The 21,521-nt window shown below is 45.8% G+C and overlaps 1 protein-coding gene across 2 annotated transcripts in view; it reads left to right on the top strand.

The window, feature by feature from the left end:
* Positions 1 to 21,521, top strand: part of nav3 (neuron navigator 3) — a 195,271-nt gene that overhangs the window by 23,505 nt on the left and 150,245 nt on the right. Inside the window, exons 1-2 of one of the 2 annotated variants that reach the window (XM_052056077.1) lie at positions 9,275 to 9,648; positions 17,093 to 17,523. In XM_052056077.1, the coding sequence (XP_051912037.1) occupies positions 17,455 to 17,523 (69 nt within the window). In that variant the 5' untranslated portion in view covers positions 9,275 to 9,648; positions 17,093 to 17,454. Of the gene's footprint in view, positions 1 to 9,274; positions 9,649 to 17,092; positions 17,524 to 21,521 lie in introns of those variants that run through there. The other variant, XM_052056076.1, reaches the window with a different exon arrangement.

Below are 21,521 nucleotides of genomic sequence, written 5' to 3'. Positions count from 1 at the left end.
CCAAGTACCTTTTTCCAAACACTTTCTCCTCATCTCCCGCATTTTCCATATGGATTTTGATGCAACAATCTTAGTATCTTGAGCGTTGGGGGTCATATTGGTTGGAAAGATCTGTATTCATGTCACACGGGATGGAGGCTGCACCATTCGATTAACGTCTCCAAACTACCTGCACGGCAACAAGACCAGAGTGAATCTTGGAACGGAGATGCATAATTGATTTGATCGCAGGCTCTCTGACTAGAGTCGGCGTAAAATAAAACGGAATCACTTGCTTCTTGTTGCTATGTCAGATTCGCACAAGGCGCTCAAGCTGCCAAGGCACGATAAGTCTCATCCATGTTTTCTGATCATCAATCTGCTCTGAACAACGGTGGGTCGCGAATGGTCACTTGCGTTGCTCCCATGTCAGGGGAAACCAATTCTAAACAAAGTGGACCAATCATTCCCCCCCCTCGGACGCCGTTATTGATCTGTGCACGGATTCGATCCCAATAGATTAATTAAGAAAACACAGTGGCAAGGTCGGTCATAGTTCGTTCGAGAGAACCACAGACTAAAAGCCAAAGACTAACATTGACCTTCTAATGGAAATGGGGCTTTGGGAACTTTGCCCGGGAACTAGAAACTTTTTTAGAGCACAATTAAGTTTTGGGGACCTTTGGGATGTGGTCTGCGGTTGGGTTCCTTCCAGGAACTGCAAGGGTCAAGAACTAAAAGCATCTAGACCTTTGTGATGGAAATGCTAACGCAGGACTTCACCTCTGAAAGAGTAACTTTTAGGTTTTGGAGACATTTGGGATGTGGTCTGCAGTTGGGTTCCTCCCAGGAACTGCAAGGGTGAAGAACTAAAAGCATCTGGACCTTTGTGATGGAAATGCTAACGCAGGACTTCATCTCGGAACGAGTAACTTTTAGGTGTTTGAGCAGCAGGAACTTTGGTGTACCACTTTGGCAGCACATTGGAAAGGTTTCAGGAACCTCCACTTTCTACTCAATTTTAGCTATTTCATGATTATTTCTGCCACAAAGAGAAAACCGCCATTGTGTAAATGCCCCAAAGACTAACTGCTTTGATTGTCCTTTCACATCCTACATGTAGATGAATGGCACTGCAACGGTGGCCATATTGTCCAACTGTTACCTGCCACCGGACTGAAAATTGCCCTGATATGATGGATTGAACAATTATGCCACCTCTTTATTAAGGCAAGCTGTTTAAAAAAAAAATATATTATTTTTTACAAAGCTGCCAAATAGGGAGAGCGGCGTCAAATACGGGGCTTATGGAAGTGCGAAGATCAATAAATGGAGAACCCATAATAAAAGCAGAATGAACTGAAACATTCAGTCAAATTCATAAAGAATGAAAGTACTCCATATTGTCCCTCGAAGGTTTTCCATTTGTGCAACGCTGCTATTGCCGACCATTTAATTGCCTCTTTATCAGCCAATTACAGGCGACGCCATTTGTCAGACAACGCGGCCGCTTGCCACTCACTGATTTGTACCTGTCGGAGTAATTTAAGACACTGTGTAGATTTAGTTAACCAGTTTTTTGGTTTTGTTTTATTTGTTTGCGCTATCGACACATGAAAAGATTTGGCAGAATGTTGCGATTGCAGCTCACACAGCTACTCACCGTATTTGTCGTCCTACAAACCGCCTGTGACATCCAATCGGCTCCCCGCGCCCCATCTCATTTTTTGGTCGCGGTAGAATTAAAAGCAGCGCTCAGGCAGTCACCGGGGAGCCAATTACTATTTCCAACCACTGCCTGGTTTTCATCAATTTTTTATACTAGGTACGGCATGAAGTGGTTGTCTCCCACCCAAAAAAAGAAAGACATGTTCTCCTTCCGCTGTACATTCAGAGGGAAGCATCAGCTTGAATATTTGTGGCGGGTTTCTGGAGGATGACCTCATCAGCACCAAAGTGCTCATGTGGAAACACAATGAAAGATGTTCAATTTCCAAAGGCTGGTTTGTGTGGTTGTGCAACTTAAGAGCAATCGCCAACGTCTTTGCTGGGAGAGGTTCGTGTCAGCAAAATGCTAATGGTCCCCTTGACTAACAACTACTCCAATGGAACGTGAACTAGGTAACAAGGCCCGCAAGCGAGGTTGAGGTGCCTTCTTACGGGAATGATGTGTTGAGAAGGTGTTCTTTCATTATTTAATGCAGGCTCCCTTTTTTTATGCTGTAATGGATGTTTTTGATGTGGGTGTAAGGAAGGCTGCCGAAACAATATATTGTGTTTCACACGGCACTATTATTCCGTGCTATGAAGCTGTCGCAACCGACAGCAAATTATGCCGTTCGACTAAAACGAATGCGCTCTGCAGACGAGGCTGTATTTTGTCAAGACATGATATAATGATGGTAATTAAAGGGTCACGTTTAACCCTTTCATGCACCCTGTAGCCCGTTAACACGATAACCTGTCTAATATAGCAACCACTGTCCCTGAAAGGGTTAAGGCACGGGTGTCAAAAGGGCTGTTCACACGGCAAGATTTGGTCCGGTGCTGCACCGGGGCTGCCCCAGTAGAGCGTTCACACGTGCAAATTAGCTCCGGTGTAGCCCCGGAAAAGAGCTTATACCGGAACAAATTTGACCCACCTCAGGGAGGTGGGTCAAATATTTGCTCCGGACCAAATGCTCGTTTGCGAAGCAGCACCGGTGTAAATTTGCACGTGTGAACGCAACTGGGTTAAATTTGCTCTAGAAAAAATGCTTGTGAAGAGTACGTATGGCGAGAATGCGTTGCTTTCGTGCTCTGTCGGACTTCCGTAAAGTGTTTATTTCATAACGACACAAGACTTGGCTAGTAACATCTTTCCTTTTGTAGGAGACTGGACTGTCTCGGAGTTGTTTGTTCCTTTGTTGTTTATTCACAACCCCACGCCCCCCCATAGAATTTATTTTGTGATTTCCTCTCTTGATTTTCTGTTTGGCGCATTAGTGTTTGCTTTTCTGAGTGTCATTGAAGTCATCGTTCATTTACATTTTCTTGGGCGGTCACTCTCGAGCAGAAGGCACGCAGACTGAGAAGGAGAAGGACGTGCCGGTCCAGTAGTCGCTTGAGTTGTGTATATACAGTACGTTTTAAAAAGAACCAACACGACAGCTCGTTTGTTTTCTGTCGTTTTGCTCCGCTGCAGAAACTGCCGTGTGAACGCAAGTGGGGCAGCCCCGAGACTGTACCGGAGCTGCCCCGCTCAGCGGCTTTGTACGTGTGAACGCTCCACACAATTTGCTGCGGTGCAAAATATCCCGCAACAAACTATCTCGGTGCAGCACCGGAGCAAATGTGTGCCGTGTGAACGGCCCTAAACTCATTTTTGCCCCGGGCCACATTGTAGTTACGGTTTCCCTTGGAGGGTCGTTATGAATTTTGGGAAACCATATACAGTAAATCTATGAATAACTAGTTTTAAACTCAGAAGTCAAGAATAATAGCTGTTATTGTGGATTACATATGACAAAATGAAGTGTTTGATTTGCGTTCGCGGGTCACATAAAATGATATGGCGGTCCAGATCTGGCCCCCCGGGCCTTGACTTTGATACTGATGGGTTAAGGTAATGAAAAAAATTACCTTAACTGCCAATTGATAGGTCGACGATCACGGTCGCAAATGTTCGCAGAATGTTTGCCAGACGTTTGCCAACAGTTTTAGCTGTTAGCTTTAGCGAGTAATGGGATGTGGTTAAGGGCGTTGCGGGTTCTCACTTGGACGAGTGAGCAAACCTAGTGCCTCGAACAAAACTGTGACCGTCATATCTGCGCGCACTGAATGCACGCGAAGGCGTGTCATTTTAACGTTAATGGGTGGGATAATGATCTGTTATGACCTCACTCTCGCTGCCTATCAGCTCAGAGACACCAAAAAGCAAATGCTTATTACACGCGGAGTTGAGAGGATCCCAAGCATATCATTATGGTGGGAATCCTGGAGAGAGAGTTATTACTGTTTGTAGTATACAGCTGACAAAGCTCGGAGACCTTCGATTTACATTTTCTGGCCAGCGCTGCTCCCGCTGGCAATGTTCTCAATTCCACGCTGAGTTTCGCCTCGATTTCCAGGAAAGGGGCAACAAATCAAGGCTTTCATGCCATATCGAATGCCTCCATTTTGGGGGAAAACATACCGTTGTTCTATCAGTGGAGCCTAATGTGTTATGCTTGCCTTCTTGAGCTACTCCTCTGCCTCTCACGAGGATGTCTAGTGAATCACTCCTGCTGGCTGGTGATAGGAAGTAAAATGTAGACGCTCTTAATGCATCAACACCATGCTTTCAGAATGTACACAATCATAAAACCCACATTACATAAAGAACTGTATTTACTTTCCATCCATCCACCCATTTTCGGATAAGCTAATCCTCACCACGGTCGCGGGAGCCTATCCCTGCTGTCTTCAGGCAGTAGGCGGTGTACGCCCGGGTACCGTTTAAAAATGCTCCTCTCTGCCAGATTCCCATTCTCTGCCAGGACCCTCGGTGAATTGTATATGAAACGCCATTTTTAAAAAAAATAACAGCCACCTGTCTGGTACCCCACCCTGCTAATAGAAATGTGTGTCGCAGGCTGTGATGCAAATCTTCATTGACAGAAATGTTTATATTTAATATTTATTCTACACATTTTTTATAGCATTGGAAAATGGCAAGAATGTTTGTTCTCCTACAGAAACCATATTAAAATATATTCCCCTGTCCCATCTTTTTCCATTTTCAAAAATGTTTGAAAAAGCTACAAGGAGCCACTAGGGCGGCGCTAAAGAGCCGCATGCGGCTCCGGAGCCGCAGGTTGCCGAGCCCCGTACCAGTTCAACAAAAACAGTTTAACTTCAGACTCCTCAATCGTATTTGTGACAACAAAATTGATAAACCCATACGCCAATGTAATTGCGGATGGCTCATTTTTACGTGCTTTTGTAATTTATTCACTCAGTCGCATTTTCGAAATGAAATGCTCCTCAATACATCGAGGCCCATTTTTCCTCAAGACCCCCAGAGTAGCAAAAACAAGGCAGAACAAGGAGGAATGTTTGTAGCCCAACATTCCGACTGATCTCATCCCTCTCCCTCTGTACTGGGAACACTGGTACCTCCTTCATCCACGAGATGAAAGAGAACATGCCGCACTGCTCAATTTACAACCCCACCCATCCCCACCCATATACACCCCCTCCTCAATCCCCTTTTACCCCTGAGACCGCCGCTGCATGACAGCATGCCACTATTTTTAAACATGCCGTCATCTAGATCTGCCTGGCGCATGCCTCCCCCCCCCCTCCCCCATCATACAAACCAGCGTGCACTCCAGCAGCGCCACCCTGCAGTCTGCGAAACAAACGCCCTCATGAATATTTAAAAAAAATAGAAGGGGAGTGGGGGTGATTTTACATTGCCAGGTTGGGCGATTGCTCGAGCGGGTGTGCGATAACAAGCGCTCCACCTCACTGCAAAAATTTATAACGTGACCTGGTTGCTATTCGGAGGTGAGAGAGGCAATGAGCTGCTCCAGCCAGATGTGTGACTTTACTAGAAACAATTGCATGTGTGAAGGGTGTGGGGCATGTTGGATGTTATTGTTGCCAACATTACGTATAAATATTTAAATGAGGCTTCGATAGAAGATGTCAATGTACTTTTTAAAAATTAATTACTTTTTTAAAAATAATGCTTTTTTAAAAAGAAACTTGTTCTTCCTTTGATTTTCAATCCTTGATTGTGAATGTGGGTTTCATGAGAGAATAACATTTTATTAGAGAGTTAGAGGCCATTCACACAATGCTCAAAAAAAAAGAAGAAAAAATGCCTTGCAGCCATTTTTGTTGTCGGCTCCACAATGATGACTTAGCAAGAAAGGAGACAATTATTTTTACTATTTTTTTTAATTACAGAATGGTTGCCAGCCATCCGTTTCAGCTCTTAAAACGTTTTTTTTCCCTTCCCCCCTCCCCTATCTCATGCCTTGTAAATTTCTCCATTCATCCAAATGTCTTGTAACTATCGGTCCAAGTGCACTGAACACAAGAAGTGAATAATTGCAGTCCCGAAGGTCCCAAAACAAATCGTGCATCCACACTTCCACCTGTGACTGGGTGGATGCTTCTAATCATGCCCGAGGAGAACTGGCGGTTTTAACTCGTGAACCGTGGCACTGAGCGCTTGTACCAAATTCGACCACAGCACATTCATTCAGTTATTTACATATCGCCATTTTAAAAGCTATTTGGTCAAACAGAAGTCATTCGAAAAAAATGGCTGTTTTTGTCGTGGCGGGTATAAATCTCACTCTGCTGTCCATTTGCTTTTGTTGCCATTTTCCATATGTCGGATTCCAGAGACTCCCCGAGGGACATTCAATCAGAATGCTGATCCTTCCTCTCGCCTGAGCCTAATGGTTTCCCCGCCCCTTCTTTGCCACATCAAAACGCGCGCACTAGACTATCCCCCTTTCGATCTAATTCACTTGTACCCAAGTTGTTCATCAAGGCAATTTGATTGGTTGTTTTGTTTTGCTTTTTTTTTGTCGTATCTTCCGCAGAATCAATCGGAAATGTAGTTATATTTTTGAAAGTAACAAACAGCCGTGAAAGCAATCAAAATTAAAAATAATCTGGGCTAACCCTGATCGTGTGTTTGCTCAGTCCAGCTCAAACCCGCAGCCACGCGTTTGAAGTCTACCCGCTCTGTATGTTTTTATATGGATTAGCATAGGGGGCAGTAAATTAAGTGGCATGGCCATGCATGGCAATTTAATTAGGGGCGCTTTAAAATCAAACATAAAATCGCCCCCTGCGCCGGAATTTAATTTACACCAAATAAGCCCTTGAGCTGTTGGTTTTGCATGACAGGCACGCTGACACACATTAGAAGCAGTCCCGTGTCATGCCGGAGCAGACGTGCGCACGCCGCCGTGTATTATTTGCTGCCACAAATTTGTCATATTTGTTGATGGAAGCGTAACGCGCTGGAACGTGGCTGCCTTTTGTTGTACTTGTCAGCAAAAGGAATCTGTCACAAGCTGCCGCGACGTTTGGTAGCTCGTATTCGAAGCGGCAAGTGAGTTTGGCTTTTAACCCGTCCATAATGTATCAAATTAGGAACTGTAGTGGTGCCGCGAGATCTAAATGACAGGTTTTCATTGGGCTGATTTGATTTGCTTTGACTTGTGAGAAAAAATTGTGAAATGACGACTGCAACTCAGCCTCACCAAAAAATACGCAGTTTGACATTTCTTCTGTCGTTTATTAAAATACTAACACGCGATGCAAATCACCACACGTAACGAAACTAGCATTGGTATTTTGGTAGTCTCACCTTGAAAGCAATGGTTATTTGAACATGAACAATGTAGCAACACATGTAGACAGACAATATCACAACATACGTAAGCATGTATCTTTATCTTCTGTAAAAAAAATTAAATAAAAAATTCTGCAGCTGAATGATCGCTTATGATGAGTGTTGTTTTTCTTCTTGAAAACTTCCCCGCGTCCACTCTGGCTGCCATCAAGTCAAGTCAAGTCAACAGTATTTATAGAGCACTTTCAAACAGCCATCGCTGTATACAAAGTGCTGTACATGGAGCGATTTAACATACACAATAAACAGTAAGACGAATCGGTAATAAAGGCGGTAGAAAGCACCAAGCAGTAAAATCAAGATCAAATCTAAGTCATGCTGAGTCGAACGCCAAAGAATACAAGTGAGTTTTGAGGAGGGCTTTAAAGATGGGCAGCGAGGAGGCTTGCCGAATGTCACATAGATTGTCCACCGGAATGTCAAAGGGTCTCGGGGACTAAAGTGAAATGGGTCGTTCAGTATGGTGCGATTTGGCAAGAAACCTTTGCTGTGTTTTGTGAAATATTCGCCCGTTAAATATAGGATCCACTCACTGGCCAGATCATTAGGTATGCCATCCATTTTTACCTGAGTTCCTGTGGGTGGGGAAAACGGAGCCAACTGTGGCTTTCTACATTGTCTGATAAAAAGAGGGGGGCAACCACACCCTCCTCCATGAGGCATTTAAGTGACGTCGTTAATTATTCATCACATGGCTAATTTTCTCTATGCCGCTTTTATTGGCTCGCATTTGTTGCTGCCGTTTCCCTTGTGACTCCCACCACAATTGGAAAAATGCCCCTTGTCTTGTTTCTATCCGGCAATTATCTTTTTGCTAAATGATCTGCTTCCTGCTGTACTTTTGGAGACACATGATTTCATTTGGTTTAAGAGGCTTGCTTAGTTTTTGTCTTGTTTTTTTTCTTCTCCCCATTACGCTTAGTAACTTTTGCACGTAACCGCGGCCGGCTCTCATTATCAGTTAACTGCCCCCCCCCTCAAAAAAAAAAGCCGTCTTTCTCATTTTTCTCTTCATTAACTAAAGGGAGGGCATAAGCCGACTCATAATAGAATGTCTTTACTAACGTTCGACACTAGTATACAACACAAATACCAGACCTTCCCACTGCTGTGCTGCTCGCCTTCCACCGAGGGAGCCAATTTAGCTCATGCCTATGCATTTATTCATCTGGTTTCTTGCCAGCCTCCACCCCGCACCCTCTTTTGCATAACGGTGGCATCATGATCTTGGAGTGTGGGAGGGGGTGAGATGGAGGCCTCTCTTGAGTCGGCGCCCCTCTTGCCCACAGTATGAGCTAATCAAGCATTTATTATATTCTACTGGCCCTAACACCTTCTCACCCCCCCACCCCACCCCTCATGAATCTCATAACCTCACATTTTGATGCAATCGTTGGAAAAGAATACAACAAATCACGCCTTTGCAGCACCACTTAATCATGTCTTTGCTTTCGCCTGCGTTACTCATGAATCTTAATCCGAGGTGGAAGCACATAGCGGTTGTGATTGCTGTCAACTGAGACTGTTGCACAAGTACCAGGTTTGTTATTTTCGTTCTTGCCTAGGATTTGCTAAACGCATCAAGGACGCTAACGTCGCTCTTATTTCCTGGCACTGATTTGTAAATGAGGCCTGGCTTTGCTTTTATCAATGCTTGAATTGAAAAGCGTCAAATGTATACTGACAGCCTGCTAATTTTCATCTGGGGTCCATTTTGTCCGGCCGATCTCGTTCCCCCACCATCAAGTAAGCGCGTCACATCCATCCCGATCACATCGTAGAACCTAACCGTGGACAAGCTGTCGAATTTAATAGCTACATACTGTGAGGGAGCCTGCCTTCCCCCGCTCCTCCTTTTTTTTTTTTTTTGTTCCCTCAACATCCATTTCTTTCACTGCCTCAAATCCCTTGCCGAGAACACGCCGATGCGCAGATTACGACTTGTCTCATGATATGAGGCGCCAGCATCCCCCCCCCCGCGCACCTCTCGCTTTGACTCCCCTCCCTCCGCACCTCTCCCCAGCCGTCCCACCTCTTTCGACTACTACTACTACTACTACTACTACAACAGCATCAGCACTCCTCCCTCTCCCGCACACAGGCAGGGGCGCGCGTCTCCTTAGGCAACAGGATGCGAGCGTTTAGCATCCCGAGCAGAGAGGCTAACAAGGTGTGCTTCCCCTCTCTCCAGGGTTTGGATATGTGAGGGGGGCTGGATGGGTCCGGGAATTTGGACTTTTTTTAAGCAGAGAAGCAAAAATGTAATGGTAAGTCCCATTTTTTTCTACCCCCCCACCTCAACTTGTTGATTGTCAAGAAAAGATGCTTGTCTCTTTCTTTTGCTTTGACATTGACGGAACACTCGCTCATTAGCGCTACACTTTTTCTCGCATTGATCGGGGTGGCGGTTATATTCGAGGCTGCCGTTGATGAATTCCCCGCCTCACTACGATCATAAGCGGCTTTATATGCCCACCGACGGTCTCTCAGGTAGCTCTAATAGCGCTAATTGCCTTCTAATTGGGCTTTGCCTCAGCCAAGGAGTCTCGTTTTTTTCTGTTGCTGAGCCGCTTAAAGCCGCGGATGAAAGAATTAGCGGGGATGACAGCTCAGTGTGAAAGTAGGGTGGAGTGTGTGTGGAATGAGAGTAGGGGAGTCTTTGAATGTGTGTGTGTGTGTGTGTTATCTACGGGGCCATCTGCGGAGGTCCCGCGTGATGGATGACGACCAAGGCAGGGTGTGTGACGGAGGAAGAAGAAGCTGAGGAGGAGAGGCGGTCGGGTGCAGGATGGTTTTATGAGAAGAAAGGGGGGAAACTATCTTCCCCCTCGTGGGTGAGCAGCCGTACATCACACGGCGGCTAATGGAATACGGCCGACTTGAAGGGTCCTCCTGCAACTCACGGTTCCCTTTGAAAAGCATTCTGGGTCGAGTGTGAATGCGCTCATATTCATTCAAGTGGATGAGGGGGGGCAGGGTAGCCGGCAAGTTGGACCGTAAAATTGTCATTGCAACCTTTTGCAGTATTGCGGAAACTTGAAGGAGTCTGTTGGAAATATTCATCCATTCTACTGGATGGCAGAACTACCGTAATGCTGTATACTCAAAAATGTGCTTCACTGAGCACGAGTGGAAGAATCTAACTGCACGAAAATGAAATGATATCATTTGTCATTTAACCTGTTTAGGAAGTTGTCAAAGCGTGTGTGTATTCCTTGTTCTGGTTACAGATAAATAGTTATCACATCCTGAACATTCTCTTATTTATTTTTATTTTTTTTTTGTCACTGATCCTTTAATTTCAGCGGCCCGGTGGTCCAGCGGTTAGCGCGTCAACCTCACAGTGCAGAGGTTATGGGTTCAATCCCGGCTCCGGCCTCCCTGTGTGGAGTTTACATGTTCTCCCCGGGCCTGCGTGGGTTTTCTCCGGGTATTCCGGTTTCCTGTCACATTCCAAAAACATTCATGGCAGGTTAAAAGAACACTCTAAATTGTCCGTAGGCGTGATTGTGAGCGCGGATGGTTGTTTGTCTCTGTGTGCCCTGCAATTGGCTGGAAACCGGTTCAGGGTGTCCCCCGCCTACTGCCCAAAGACGGCTGGGATAGGCTCCAGCACCCCCCGCGACCCGTGTGAGAATAAAGCAGATCGGAAAATGGATGGATCCTTTATTTCATGGAATAATTTCAGTGTACTGTCTTCAAAACCGACAGTGAGCCTTTCAACAAGCCTCAATGCAAAAAAACCCCCAAAATCTATCCAACAGTAAATGTCGGCAACCCGTTCGCGAGGAATGTAATCGTACATGTGTTCAGATTTTTTTTTTCCACACGGAAAAGAAAACTAACAGGGAGTGTAACTGCCTCAAATTTAATTTTTTGGCCTCATTTCATCTGCAAACAACTACAGTGCAGCTTAGCCTCTGCTAGCGGACCCCGTGATAATCGCTATCTAGAGTGTCAGACTTGACTTCACTCAACTCATTTAAAACAGTACACTCAGACGTGAATATCAGTGGAGGACGAAAAACAAACAAGCACGGTGCAAAAACAATTTTAGCCTCTCCCGGGCGTTCACTTTTTCACTGTTACACCACTACTCTTCATCGCAGCGGCTATAAAAGTCTCACTCCTGTTCACATGTCATATATTTTGTGATATAAAAATGTAAAACATGATAAAAGCCGACGACAACAGCTTGAATATTTTTTGCCGTGAAGCAGAGGTCCTTTAAATGGTCGGTAACATGAGTTTGAATGTGAGTAGTTCATTCCGAATGTAGCCACACCCCCAGTTACCGGATCAGAGGGGTGTGCACACTTCTGCAACAGCATTTTCCCTTCCATTTGGACATTGGTGTTTAGATTTTTATATCTCCACTGTAGGACATTACTCGGCAGGGTTTCCTCTTAGCATCGTCAAACGTTTTCAGAGTTGTCGCAGAACTACAAAATTTCACCGCAAAGATAACAATAATCACGGCAAGCCGTCTCCCGGGGCCATGTCGTTCGACTAGATATGATTGATAGTTTTTGTTTTTCCTTTTTACGACACGCTCTCTTTCTTTTCAGGAGTCATGTAGCGCCTGCATATGTTCCCGTCACATTCGAATGGTCTCAATACCTCCACGCGTCGTTCAAAGCAACCCGGTCTGGCCTGCCGTCGTGTGTATTTACTGCTTGTGTTTTGCGTAATAAAGCCGCCTCGCCGCTTTCGCACCTGCGTGAAGCGGCAACCCCCGGGAATCACCTGTCGAGCACCATTTTCAATCCCCCCCATCCAAGACCTCAGGATTTGGGGGCGGGGGGGGGGGGGCATGCATCACAATATGATGTCACCTGCCGTTTGTTATTTAGCGCGACAATCTGATTTACTTCAACTTGAAATTGGGCTCCGTGCCCGCTTTATATATCAACTTGCCAATTACGGTCTTTGTGGAGCTATTGGTCATAGAAGAGGTTTGTAAAAGTGCGACCGTGCCGGACTCGGGTGGCATTTTTTCAAACGAGGCGCGGCGGGTGGCCGGACAAGACTCATTCTCAACCTTTGACCCGCGTTTCGTTGGTCCTCTTTGACCACGCGCCATGTACAACAGGCACAAAATGGGCGCCGCATTCCAAGATGCTGTAAATCACCCTCCCAAATGCCGTAACGCCTAATTGAGATTTCACACTCCTGATTTTTATCTCTCTTGTGTGCCTTTCCCCTCCATAGTCAACTATAAAAGCTGCAAAGCTTCCCTCCTACGTTCGTTTCCCATGATCCCCCCCCCAATCCTCCCCTTCTCCCACGACTCACCGCATAATGAGATTTGACGTTAATCCCGACACAATATCACAAGATTACGCGCGTCTGTAATGCGAGTGCCGCCGACGGCGCCGGCGCACGGGGCGGACTCGGCCGTGTGAAAAAACACATTCGTGTAATCTACGTGTAATTGGGCGGTAACTTGTGTGTAGGTGACCCGCATGGGTCAAAAGGGCATTCTGTCCCGCCTACGTTTCCATTCTCAAATCCAATCCGATCCCGTCTAAGGAGCATTTGGCACGCACCGTTTTCCCATCACTCCTCTGTCGTGGCACGGACACAATAAAAAAAAAAACGGAGATGCCAAAGACGAAATTTGTCTGGAAGCTGCAATCAGCCTCGCTCAAGCTAATGAGCTGCCGCCTCTCATGTCAGCCTTCACCTTCACAAAAAGTGATTAGCCAAGTATTTGGATCAACACACGCTTTTTCTCCCCCCCCCAGCTTCTCGGTTGCCATGACAACAGGAGAAGCCCGGCTCGCGTTTGCCCAAACGGCAATGAATGCAGCTCGCCGGATGGATGGATTCGGATGTTGACCGCGAGATAAATGACAATAGGAACTGTCCGGGATATTAGTAGCTGGTTTTCATTCATATGAAAACAAGGTTTCAAAAGGAATTAATTTCATGATTCATTTACGGTGTTGTTGTCTGCTTTTCTGCTCTGGTAGTTAAGCGCTTTTCTACATTTCTCCACCTTCATCTCGCCTCTAACCTTCCTCTCAATTCCCGTTTTCCTCCTCACCTTCCAAGGACATTCTTATTCCCCCCCACTTGATTTTTGTGCAGCAGCAGGATTCAACAAACACGCCGATCCAAACCAATCCCGCTGTGGGTTTCCATAAAAAAACAAAGTGCCCTCGCATGTGATACTGGGCGGTTGATTTATGATCGGTTCAGAGGCTCCGGCTGTAACGTCACACAGGATTGGGGGGTATTGAACTCACCCTTACTCTATTTTTGCGCATATCACCCAAATTGAATCGCAAATACATTTCGTCACTCGGCGTCAGGTCATATTTTGATTGGCTGCCATTGCGGGTTTACATTGAAAGAAGCCATTAGGGCCTGATTGTATTTTAATGCCGCCGCAAGACGATTGCCACGTTTCACCTCTGACCTGTCGAGGCGATAATTTCCGCCGCGCCCATCCCCGCCGCTCTCCCTTCCCTCCCCGAGGAAATCAGGCTGGATCTATGACCGTCATTTACATCTGAGCAAATTAAAGCGGCGGTGTCGAGTTATTGCCTCGGGCCTCATGAATCAAACTTTATTGACCAGTTGGAGAGTTGCAGACACCCGTTGAATATAAAGTGCCAGGGAAAAGCCACACTTTTTTTTGGAAGTGGGGGTGCCGGGGGGAGGGGCGGTATCTGTAAATTCTAAATGGGATGGGCAACGCTGAGCACCAAAGCAGGGATGAAATTGAAGCCTCTGCTTCTCATAAATATGACGATGTCCTTTCGGATGGGAGAGTTACGGCACATGTAAACGCGATCTTAAACAATCAAAGCAGACTTGTATTTGTCAAAGATTGCACGGACATCTTGTGCGATCTTTACAATCTTTTTTATGGACTGCCGTTTCAGGAGAAATGATGCATTTTACGGGACTTGAATGATCTTGGGCATCCAATTAGATTTTCTATTAAGTTTCACATGTCTGGTATTGTCATCACAGCAGCTTTCCTGAAGCAATATGTCGGGCTGTGATGCCATGATGGAAAACACTACATTTGTTCCATACAGTGATGACGTTGTGTTACGTTGTATCACTTGGTCATCGCTGATATTTTTTTCCCCTTCTTGTTGGTGTGTCCTTGCTTCTTTGATAAGGTCACGCTATACCTGCTGTTGCTTGTCAGGAAAGGCAGATGGAAAAAAAAGGCTCCTGAACCCCGCTGGCCTAAATACGATACCACGCTGTCGTTCTGTGACTGGTCGTCCCTTCCGTGTCGCACACCGAGTGAGCAATTTGGTATTACTGTAAAAAGCCTGTACCGTATTTTCCGCACTGAAAGGCGCACCTAAAAGCATTCAATTTTCTTAAAAGCTCACAGCGCGCCTTAAAATCAGATGTGTCATGTGTATGGTTATTATGGTAATATGTCTACCCCAAAATGGCTCCTTGGTAGAGACATGCTGACACCGTAAAGTTCAAACTTAAAGCGATCGGTTACGCATTTGAACGCGGAAATAGAGCAGCGGCAAGAGAGTTAACGTTATAACTTGCTGTTGGTTAAATGAACTGTGTCACTGCCTTATTAAACACACTTTACTGACATCTGATCATTCTGTTGGTGTTTCCTAGAGCTCCATCTAGTGGATGCATTGTAGATTGCATCTTATAATGCAGCGCGCCCAATGTATGAAAAAAATGACAAACTAGGACATTCATTGAAGGTGCGCCTCATAATCCAGTGCACCTTTTAGTGTGGAAAATACGGTAGTTTAATTTAGAATGGTGAAAAAAAACAAACAAACAGGAAATTAGCTCCCATGCAGTTTAAATTATTCATTCATTCATTCATTCATCTTCCGAGCCGCTTGATCCTCACTAGGGTCGCGGGGGGTGCTGGAGCCTATCCCAGCCGTCTCCGGGCAGTAGGCGGGGGACACCCTGAATCGGTTGCCAGCCAATCGCAGGGCACACAGAAACGAACAACCATTCGCACTCACACTCACACCTAGGGACAATTTGGAGTGTTCAATCAGCCTACCATGCATGTTTTTGGAATGTGGGAGGAAACCGGAGCACCCGGGGAAAACCCACGCAGGCCCGGGGAGAACATGCAAACTCCACACATTAGTTCAATAAATCTCAAAACAATATCACTGTGAACTCGAGTCTTGGAGCCATCCAGATGTGCTTTCCGACAAGTTCGCACTACTTGGAGGTAGCCCGCACCCAAATCTGTTTTTTTTTTTGGGTTAATTTTCATCATCCTCAACGGCAGCAATTTTTTTTTAGACCACCACTATATTGCAATAGAACGGGATCTCCGACATGAAAGGAGAGTTGTGTGTGTGCACCCTCTTGCCACGAGCTAACTCACGGTCAGGAATTGAAACGGGTCTCGAGCACATGGCGCACGCAAGCTTTTTCCCTGTTTAAGATAATATAAGATAAGAAAACCTTTAATAGTCTCGCAATGGAGAAATTCCCGATTCACAGCAGTAAATTTATGAAAGGAAGAAGTAGAGCAACAAAATATAGGAGCTGCTGGAAAGGCAGCCACTCACGCGGCGCCATTTTGAAGTCAAAATAACAAAAATAACACAACACATAGGACACAGACAGTCATGCAATCTTTATCACTTTTCTGCATAGTTTGTTGTCTGAAGCAGTTATAGATGAAAGAGGAGAGGATCAAAGTGTCCATTAACCAGTGGATCAGAGACGTCATGCTGAAAATGTGCACACGTCTGCTACAAGCTAAGTTTTGAAAGCAAACACGAAGCTGTAGCGTCCATTGACGAAAAAGAGATTGGCTCACATCTCCTGTCCCATGTAAATCCACTTCAATTACAAGCCGCGACTCCCAGTTCCACATCCGCGCTAACGCTCCTTTCTTCTCATCATCGGCTCCTCACGCCTTACATTCATCCAGCCAGTTTAATTGTGTTGGCGGCACTCACTTGTTGGCCCCTTAACTGAACGTGTCGCAGGGTTGTTCCCCGGCACCCAAACTCTTGTGGTGTTGATAGTGTTAAGATATGACTAGTGTGATCATGCGTTTGTGGAAACAATGTAGGACCGTGTATCACATGGCTTGCTGTTGTTATTTTTTTCTTTTTTCGCCCCACCGCAGCAAATCATCAAACGTTGCGTAAAATATTGAGTGTATAGGAAACGAAACCAAAACCCTTGCTTGCAATTATTGCTTTCAATGACAAAGACTGGGGAAGTTTCCATTGAAATATTGAATTCATATTGCATTCAAGTCAAGCTGGTTTTGGCCTTGGGTTCACACAAGTCGATTTTGAATGGCACCCGCTGTGATCTGCCAGATGCAAGTAAACCAGACAGACAAGTTTAACTCGAGTGGAGTCTACACAAAGGCCAGCCACCAATCCCGCGGTTCTCCTCTCCGTTCTTGGACCCTCCATACACGTTTTACCCAACCTCAGAATGACTCAATCCTCCCCCGAGAGAACCGTCGGTGGAAAAAAAAAGTTTGGATCGACGAGACAACAATCGAAATCAATGAGTCCCTTTACAAGAGAAGTCGCAAGAAGCTTCTCCCGTTTCGCGATCTAAGCGCCATGGCAACACCGGCTTTGATATGCAGATCCCCTCACATTTGTTACAGCGGCGCTCTGAAGGGAATATTGACTTTTTTCCGAGAGGCAGAGAGCATTTGCGTTAATTGTCTCAAAGGCTATCATGTCTCTCGTCTTTCCCCAGATTTGGAGGGCCTCCTTGTTGCAGCCAGGAAATGTGGACTGCACCGTATGGAAAAGTCACTCTTGGACCATGTGACACTGCATCACCGGCATCCAGAGAGCACCTGACACAGTGACATGCTTTTTGTAGCCACCCCACCCAAGAGCTTTTGTTCTCCAAAGTTCCCGGCGAAACGTTCGATTCAACCCGACCAACATCCAACTGCCATGGATCGCCTGTGTCCGGCGGAAGGCGGAAGCCGGACACGGGCCCTCGTCGTCAGACTGTAGCCCCCCACCATTCCCCATCCGCCTCATTTGTGTTCAGCTCACACCCAGTGATTTTTCATCTTGGAATTATCACCTCCTCGGACCCCGCCCGGGATGGATGTATCCGAGGCCGGCAAGCATGGCAAGAAGTCAGCAGGTCAAAAGCTGGAGGACCAGAAAAAGGTCAGCAAACATTTTCCTCCTGATTAGCGACCGTTGTTTCTATGCTGCGCTCTGCGAAAGTTTATCGTCTTTGCTCATTTCCGCCTTTATCGAAAAAACCTCGGTAGAACCCTTGTTCCATTTCTCCCAATACCTATTTATAAAGACGAAGGAGGGGGGGGGGGTCGTTTTTGCTGCTCCTCTGTGCCACCAGTCTTTCATGTGCGCTGGTGGGCAAAGCCTGCCGGGAATGTACATTACTCTTGTTGATGGGGAGCGGGGAAAGACAAGAGTGCAAACGAGACAGCCGCTTGATCTATTTGGAAATTTCATGTGTACTCGTGGCCTTAACTCATTCAGTACCGGCCAAATCTGGACCAAGTCTGAAAAGACGTCTAAAAACGTCTTTGGGAGTGAATGAGTTCAAGATATAATGGCGAGCGACCGGGCTAATGGGAGCTGTTTTTGTTGTTGTTGTTTTTGGTCTCTCGATTCACTCTGACCTCCAAGCGGGTCATTTCGATCCGCCGCAAAACCGGCGGCATCGATCCGTGCCGATCCCAGCCAAAGTTAATTCCTTTGCCTTTTCCACGATGTGGGGATTGATGGGCGGTGCTTTTGCAATCGTCTGTGGCTTTTATGGCCTATAAAGTCAAACACAAAGGTTCAGGTCTAGGTTTCATATGGCAGCTGTTAAATACACAAGGCCACATTGCATCAATAGACTGCGTCAAACACAGACCCGATCGATCGCTGGAATGAAGTCCTTTTGATCAGACTTTTCAAGCCAGAGGAAAATGCGCAACAATACATCAGCACTGACATTTGTAGTACGACCAGGGCCTCGTACAGATCTGAATACAATGCAGATGGGCATATTTACTCCCCCCCCTCCCCAAAAGCCACAGGGATACATGTTACCGCGTTTGCTCCTAGGTAGTAACATTATAGATCATTTATTTTTTATTTTTTTTATTTTTAGAGGGTGCGCACGCAGAACACTGTGTTCCTAGGCCCTTATTTCCGAGTCACTTAAGAGCCCAAGTGCTCTGTAATTCCACTTTTAGGAACCTCTTATAATGGCGCTTTTGCTTGAAGAAAATGGAGTACCATATTAATGAAGAGTTTAACCCTTGGAGAGCAATGCACTACAAGATTTTGTGCTTTAAAAAAAAAAAACATTACAACTGAGTGAAGAGCGACATCTGCTACGGGTCACTTGGCTCTGCGTGGCTACAATTTTGGTTTGAATACGCGGTAGGTTTGCCAATATGTAAGCGCTCCCCAGATTTTCGCTGTTGCCGTCGGCAAGGAGACGAATGCGTCTGAGTTTGAGCAGATTTTTTTTTCTTTTCTTCTTAATAATACATCTGGCGTTGTTTTCGTGGTGGAACTAGGATGTGGTCACAGCTCAACTTGACAGGTCGATCCCCTCTAAGATCGAAACCTGAATCCATTCGGCATTTTCCCACGGAAGTTAAGATGTTCTGTTTTAACAGTGCTGGATGTCGGGAAAATGGAGTCACCTTGTGGATTCCACGACTTGAATCTCCAGGGAAAGCATTGCCCGGTGATTGGCTGCGTCCGGCTAGACAATTGTTGTGTTGCTAAGGCGTCTCGTGGAAGTTTTCATTTCCCACTCACGCTTGAACAGCACGGGCTCCCCGGATCACCTTGTCTATCTCGGTTACTTTAACCACTGCTCACCAGCATCTTCCCACACATTAACACTGGCAGTGTTAGCCAGTGTTAAAGGCAGTCTCACCTGGAGCGGCCTATCAGTGAACGAGTCGACCCCCATGGAGGTCTAACATGAAATGTTCCGTCTCAAGCTCCTGGTGGGCCAGGAACGAATGAATAATTGAACGCCGGACCCCGTTCGCATTCTCTGGTTTTAAAGCATGCCCGTCGTATTGCTGAGCACATGTTGGAACAAAGGAGGACATCCCTGTTGGTGAGAACACTCAGCATATGTCGTCTAAATAATTAAGCTGGCACGTTCAAAGGCTGATGCCGAGTTGTGGAATGGCACCTATAGATCCTCACGCACGCTGTTGATTCGCATTTAATGGCGAAATAGATTCCATCCTTTTCGATGCATTAAAGTATGCATTGGCATTGGTCATGAAAAAAACACCTTTAAGCGCTCTCCCCGAATACTAATTGTGATGCTTAACATTCTTGGCTTATTTATATTTTATGTTAACAGTGGCCAGGATTTATTTCCCAGCATTATTTGATAAATTACAAAGAACAAACGACTTCAAGAACCACTCTAATGCATTCCTTTTTTTCGCTTTTGTTTTTCGGGTATCATTTCGTCTTTTTTTCGTCATTTTCCTGCTTAGGTTTTGCAATTTTTGCAAACCTATCGGTCCCTTGCCCATTGCTTGATAATTGACATTGGAGCCGTCTTGAAAAATTGCCGTCGTTTGGAAGCTTTATGGCCGCCACGCTGCTCCAACGTGTTGGAGGATAATTTTCAGTTCAATACGTTGAGCAATCCGAAGTCGGGACAGGTACGCTTTATGACTCTCCGAAGTATCATTTGAATCGAGCCTTTGTTGATGCATCGTCCTAGTGCAGCCTTTCCGTCGACATTCCCTCGGCTTTGGGTGAGTGCCTGCTCTAGGAGTTCTTTGTTTTTTCATCAGTGATGTTAATAGAAGGCAACAGATATTGTTTCGTGGAACTTGCCATTCAAAGCGTAAATTGTACCGTTGTGGAGCCGTCTGACGGCTATAAAGCCTCTCTGAGTGCAGTTGGGAACACAACAACTTCTTGCTGGGCAGCGATTTCCCATGTCAACATATAAAAAAAAAAAAAAACAACAAATCAAAATTGCAAAGGTGGTGAAAATGATTTGGGTCTGTCTGACGAATACCTGAAACGAAAATGCAAAGTGTATCATGATTTTTGGGGGCATCCTGTATTGTGGCATAGTCGCACCATGACGCAACCATAGCGCTACGTTTTGTATTTTTCACCCTAAAAGGCGCGTCGAATTATGAGGTTTACCTTCAATGAATGCCCTACTTTGTAATTTTTTTTCCTATATTGGGCGCACCGCATTATAAGACGCACTCTACAATGCATCCACTAGATGGAGGTACACTCAAGGAAATGCCAACAAGACGATCAGATGTCAGTCAAACTTATTTAATAAAGCAGCGACACAGTTCACTTCACCAACAGTAAGTTACAACGTTAACGTTGAACTCTCTTGCCGCTGCTCTACTTCCGTGTTCTGCTGCGTAACCGATCGCCTGAAGTTTGAACTCTGCGTTGTCAGAATGTCTCGAGCAAGGAGCCGTTTTGCGGTCGAAAAATTACCGTAATGACCATACACAAGGCGCATCGGATTTGAAGGCGCGCGGTGAGCTTTTAAGAAAATGGAAGGCTTTTGGGTGCGCCTTTTAATGCGGAAAAGTTGTTTTTGCTAACGTGAAAAGTCAGCTGACACGTCAGTGCTTTCAGTCCTATTAGAGTGGCGACAGCCCGGTGAAAAGTCCACCCCCTCGCCATCCCTTCGGATGCGTATACACTTGGCTGGGGCCGACATGTCAGCAGCTCATTTCACATCACATTCGTGGGCTAAGACCGCCAAATTAAGTTGGAGGGAAAACATGTCATACGGAAAGTGTGGCATTCATGGAAACATGCATGTGTGGCATGTGATGAGAGGAGGCGGGGGGCTACGCATGGGTTAAGTTAACATGGGCTCGAGACAAAAGGGAAGTGAGTGAAAAAGTGGAGAGAAATGAACTCTGTGACACAACCGCGGAGCGAGCCTATTTGCACCTCGCATCAGGACGGCTCTGCAAATAACCTGACATCCACAGCTTGTCAGAATCTCCCACTCGTGTAGCGAAAGTCACACAACCTCCCTGCCGCACTTTGATCCTCGGCATCGTGATTTGAGCTGTGCATGCGATCCGAAGTGACAGCCACAAGTCACTCGAACAAATATTTCGACAGTCGAAAAACGTGCACCACAGTACAAATTGCTTCGCTTTGTT

This window comes from Hippocampus zosterae, chromosome 21, assembly GCF_025434085.1.
Source record: "Hippocampus zosterae strain Florida chromosome 21, ASM2543408v3, whole genome shotgun sequence".
In the NCBI taxonomy this organism is placed as follows: Eukaryota; Metazoa; Chordata; class Actinopteri; order Syngnathiformes; family Syngnathidae; genus Hippocampus; species Hippocampus zosterae.
The sequence above is the reverse complement of the archived record's forward strand: the minus strand, read 5'-3'. Positions and strand labels throughout refer to the sequence as shown.